Below are 5,567 nucleotides of genomic sequence, written 5' to 3'. Positions count from 1 at the left end.
TTTTGATGAGCTTGTGAAAATGGAGCGAACGAGCGCGAGGAACAAATGAACAGGAGCGGAAAAAAAAGCCCACAATAGGCGAAAAACGCGGGTGGGAGCGAAAGTGAATCGGCTAACGAGTACTAACTCACCGCCGAGTTTTAGATTAAAGCGAACGAACTAACAGCAGTCTAATTAGTTAGATTAATTTGATAGTATCAATGATTGGTACACAGTTAAATTATATTTGATCGCTAGAGAAGAGGTGATAAATTGAAAAGCGAAGCTACACGCAGCTACAAACAAACCAACCTCTCAGCCAATGTGACACATGTGGAAGAGAGTCCACAACATCAAACAACAGTTGCTGTTCATCTCTCAATTCAACAGTAACAGCACATTTGTTTTCTGTCCAAACCAGCTATTTCAGGTCTAATGTGTCTGTACATTGAAACCATCTTTGTTCAAACATCTCATCTCTTCCAAATGACACATGTGGTGAACAATACAATTCAGAGAGTAGCACGATTTCAGAACTAGCTAAAGCTCTGTCTTTTGCAGCATTGACAAGCCTTTTACATAATTCAGTATTTTGCAATTTCCACTGATAAGTTTGAAGTTGATTTTTGCATTGGGTCGCTTGAATGCCATCTGGACCGGATGATAAAAAAATACCCAGTCTGCACAGCAAATCTCTCCCCAGCAGATTTTGTGATAGGAGAAAACAATACTCGAAACTCATGCCATTTTCCTCCTTGTGTTTCAAAGGTACGGTGAAATTTTCTCTGATTGTATGGCCCGATGCAGAAATTGACATAATTTCCACCTAATTTTGGAATTAAATTTAGTTAATCTATTTTAATTGCTGAGTAACTAGCTCCATTATCAGCAAGAAACATCATTGCAGCTCCTTTTATCCATAGTCTAACCTGTGCCATTTGTTTGTATGCTCAATTATTTAAGTGAGTATATGTGCCTACCTACTTATTCGGAGAACATTCCTCTTTTTCTAATCTTGTGATACAATCATGTATCAGAGTAAAGCATATTTTCTTTGTTGTAGTCAGTAGCAAGCACATTTTCTTCATTGCAGTTAGCTGGGTTAGTATTGTTTCTGTTCCGATGTGGATATTACACCAGACTCCCCCTCTTTTTCTGCTCTCAGTTGTGCAGCTCTCTGCCGTCAGTCTGCATTTGCGTTCGCCTTTTGGGATCAGTCACTGCTTGGTTTCTCAAACGTGGACAATTAATCATCAAGACCGGGCTCATTGCAGTACCAGCAAACATCTGGATCGATTTGAGACAGTCTTTGTCCTCTTCCTTTCCCTCGTCCTCACCCTCTGTAGCCCACTCCTCTTCCTGGCTTACCTCTGTACATAGTCAAAGTTTTCACTTGAAGCTCCTTCCCTCCTTTTCTTCCAGCTTTCTCATGTTGTCTATTTTTTTTCCCCAGTTTCTCATCCTCCTATCTGATGCAGGTGTCTGTCTTTTCTTCATTTATTCTGTTCATTAACAGCAGCTGTTCGTCGTCACCAATGCTCAATCAGCGCTTTATTAATCACAGAATTATCTCATTAACTTTACTGATTCAGGGTGTGTGCACACATAATAAGTGTTTATGAGGATGTTGTTGTGGAATTTAAAGGGTTAATATAAACTATGACGCTGTCTACTGGTATTTAAAGTACTCTATTGGTGGGGTGTAATATGGCAGATGGCCATATAAACCAATAAAACAACAGTAATTTCTACTGTAATAATACCCAAAACATGTAAGGGTTTGTAATGGTTTAATGGAAACATTAAGAATTTCTGTGATTAATTGTTTAATTGATTAAGCTGCATAATGATACTCATACCGTGCTGCATGTTATTGACAAAATTGAGCTGAAACTTGACTTTGCAAATCAAATCGCAAAATGCAGTTAGTAGTACAATTAGTAGTATCCCATGCAGTAGTACAGATGGCAGTGGGAGGAATCACGAGAATCAAACAGGTCCACCTGAGCCTTCCTGAATCTGCCGCCCCATCTCGGGATGCACCTGTTGCATATTTATACCCATGCAGTATGAACGGGGAGTGGCTTAAGAAGTAGCACTAGCCAAAATTCATTGGCATTTTCTTTTATTTAGAGCGATTTAGGGCTCCAAGCAAGACCTCAGTCTGTCTGTCAACTCGTAGTGACCGATAGATAGGGAGCTAAAAGTAAATGTACTATTATGTAATGGCCCAAAGTGTTTTAGGGTTCTAGGCGAGCTAAAAAAAAATTGGGCCCACTGGTGTAAAAACAGCGAGAAGAAAGCACAAAAAAAAACAATTTCAAGATTTATATACTACTGAAGAAACACGGAGGTAGCACAATCAGAGAGGCTAGGTCACAACATCAGAACTCTGACAGCAGTTATGAATATACAACATATCAAATAATATTCATATTTATGTACACTGCACACCAAGCCAGCAGAGGGAGCTCTAACCTCGGTATAAACTGTGAACGCATCCTCTGCTACTACTTCCTGTTTGGAGACTATATACGCTGAAGCAGGCCTTTCCTTGGCATGTAGCATTGAAGTTAGCATAAGCCTATGTTTGTTCTTGCTTATAGTAACCGTGTTTTGTGATTGTATAATCATGGTAAATTTTCGTAAGGGATATGTTAATTAATTCATATATTTTACATATATATTTTACAGCGGGTACTTGTGAAAATGATTAGGCTACAGGCTAACACACCACATAATGACGTGCATTATAAGGCACTTCAGTGTAATGTGCACTGCATGTGCAAGAGTAAAAAAACAAAACAAAAGAAAACATATATTATAGCGGCATTTGAGGGGCCCCTAAAGCAAAGTAGGGCCCCAGTGTGTATTGCCTGTTGGACAGGCCGGGACTGCAGAAAATGTACAAAATTTAGATTTCGTAGTTTAACCTGTTTATTTGATAATAAAACAGCTTTAAACAATGTTTATGTGCCATAAAACATATGATTTTCAAATTTTCTCTTTGACTTAGCTTTTAGGCTTATTTACATAGGTAGGTTTTTCTAGATAAATATGCGATATAGTCTGACGCTCAAGCATGTTACACATACAGTATATACATTTTTGTAAAACATGCTACTTTAAGTTTGAATGCTGATTGTGTATGTTATTTTAATAAACGCTGCAAATCTAAATAATTATGATAAGCACAAATTAACGAACAAACATGAACAATAACCACAACAATTACTGACTGCTTAAATTGAACTGATGTTGAAAAAGGCAATATCTCAGCTTTTCAAAAGGGAAAGATATCTGAGTGAAACTTTCAATATTCATTTGTGTCGAACTACAGCAACGCAAAGCAAACGCTCGAGAATATATTGAGTTAGACTGCGAAATAAAGCAGAAATAGAAGTTATGCAGCTGATTTGTGATGAATCAGAGATGAACGTTTAGCTGCGGCCCATCCTTTCTGCCATCCAAGATAGTGAATGATTCCTCCTGCGATGACTGTAGCCACGAAAAACACAGCAATAGCCAGACCAACACCACCGAACATCAATGCCCTCTCTTTCGTAGTCAATACTTCAGACAGACAGAGACAGAAGGAATATTCAGATTTGTAAACAAAGCGTTAACTAGAATTAGTTCTGCATTTCAGTAGAGCTGGAACATGAAAAAGTAAATGGACAACCGATATAACAACCAGTGCTTACCTGTGATGTCAACTTCTTTTGGCTTTTCTGTTCCAAACAGACCTGTAAAGATACGATCGGTTTATCATACACAGGTGGAAAACAGTTTTAGTTGCTTTTGGTTGAGAGAGTGGGTGCTCGTGTGCTGCTAAATCCTATCTCAAAACAAAAATCATCTACGAATCGTGCGTAGTGTTGGGGGTAATGCATTGCAAGTAACGCGAGATTGAGAATCAGAGAATCAGATTACTTTTTTTCATGTATCTAGTAAATTACTTTTTAACTTACAAGAAAATATACTAAAGTTACTTTTTCATTTACTTTGTTTTCATATTTATTGACTGACGATTGCTGGAAGAAATCAGACGGGTAGAGGTACTGTGCAATAATTAACAACATAATAAAAACAGACACTCAAGGTCTGCCCTTGTTTAAAAAGTGATGCGAAAGTAACCCAAATAATGTAATTCATTTCTTTTTTGGGAATAATTAATTACTATAAATCATTACTTTTAATGTAACAACACAAATCTTAGGTGGTAAATTTGTGAAGATCAGTTACCCTTGATCTCGAGTCTGATGAGCTTTTCGAAGAACATCTCTGGAGTGTTTTTCTTTGCTCCACAGGAATATATGCCTGAATCTGACTCTTTTGCTCCTAAAATATTTAAGGAGATTGTGGTGATCAATGCGTCTGTGGCAATTTTCAGTCGAGTACTGTTTTGATTGTAGTTGGTCAGGAGATTATTTCCTGTTTTGTCTTTCTTCACAGAAATCAGTAGAATATGTTCTTCTGAACTGAGGTGATACCAAGCGATCTCATATCGGCCTATCATGCTGCAGTTGAGATTGATGTCTTCTCCCTTCTGAACCGTTAACACGTCAAAAGATCCTTGTACACCTGATAAAGCATTTACAAACACAGATTAATTTTAGACCATGTTCAAAGTAATAGCTGTTGTGTTTGCGGGTGAAATGTTACTTTCATAATATGTGAAGTTGAATATATTTACCATTAGACTTGATTGTCATGATCCAGTTAAAATATACAAAGAAAAAAGACTTTATCCATTGTGTCATTCGTGATGGTGTCGATCAAACTACAAGTTTCAGCACAATGTAGAGTCTATAACCACAGGTTGTTTCCACTTCCTTTCTGGAGAATTCTAAAAAAACACCTGCGAGTTTTAATAAAAATGATTTGAAAGCATACACTGTAAAAAACTAAAGTTGTTACCTAATGTTAATGTAAATAACAACTAAAATATTTTAGTTGACTTAAAATTTAGGCAGTGGGGTAAAAAGCTATTTCAAGTCGAAACAACTTTAGTTTGACACTTGCATAGAAAACACAGAAAAAGGGTAGATCTGAAATAGATTTGTGAGACTATGATCACAAATATTTCATTTTGTTGTTACAGTATTAGCTACATAAACAGGGACAATACAGTTTGCACCTTCAAACTGGCTTACATGTTCTTATTTCTTTATTTTTTAACTGAAGGAGGAAGTGGTTGTTTCCTGAGGTGATGTCAGACAGAAAGCTTACGCTGCAACTTCGAACAAGTCAAAGGTGCTTTAGGTTTGAGCTCCTTCAGCGATGAATGACTTTTAAAGCAGGCAAAGTCATTTAGTAAAGTGTGTGTAAATACACAAACAATAGAATGGAACACAATGCACATAAAATCTTAATCTTCATCCCTGAGAAAAAGGGATGTTAAATTTGAGTCAAATACTTAATGCAGCCACTGATTAAATTTCAAATTCAAATTCAAATTTTATTTGTCCCAAATATATATATAAAATATAAAAAAGAAAAATATATATAAAGAAGATGTGTACAAAGTATAAAAGTAAAATATAAAGTATAAAATTGTAAAGTGTAAAGTGGCTGTTGTGAATGTC

The 5,567-nt window shown here is 36.6% G+C and overlaps 1 protein-coding gene across 1 annotated transcript; it reads right to left on the bottom strand.

Annotated features, from left to right (window-relative positions):
• Nucleotides 1-2,890: 2,890 nt before the first annotated feature.
• Nucleotides 2,891-4,830, bottom strand: LOC122335208. Its single transcript, XM_043233020.1, has 4 exons — nucleotides 4,676-4,830; nucleotides 4,225-4,563; nucleotides 3,684-3,725; nucleotides 2,891-3,552 (listed from the first exon to the last, which is right to left on the bottom strand). The coding sequence occupies exons 1-4, from the start codon at nucleotides 4,740-4,742 to the stop codon at nucleotides 3,383-3,385; spliced, it is 618 nt and encodes a 205-aa protein (XP_043088955.1). The 5' UTR covers nucleotides 4,743-4,830; the 3' UTR covers nucleotides 2,891-3,382.
• Nucleotides 4,831-5,567: the final 737 nt, after the last annotated feature.

Source organism: Puntigrus tetrazona, unplaced genomic scaffold (assembly GCF_018831695.1).
Source record: "Puntigrus tetrazona isolate hp1 unplaced genomic scaffold, ASM1883169v1 S000000746, whole genome shotgun sequence".
NCBI classification, from domain to species: Eukaryota; Metazoa; Chordata; class Actinopteri; order Cypriniformes; family Cyprinidae; genus Puntigrus; species Puntigrus tetrazona.
The sequence above is the reverse complement of the archived record's forward strand: the minus strand, read 5'-3'. Positions and strand labels throughout refer to the sequence as shown.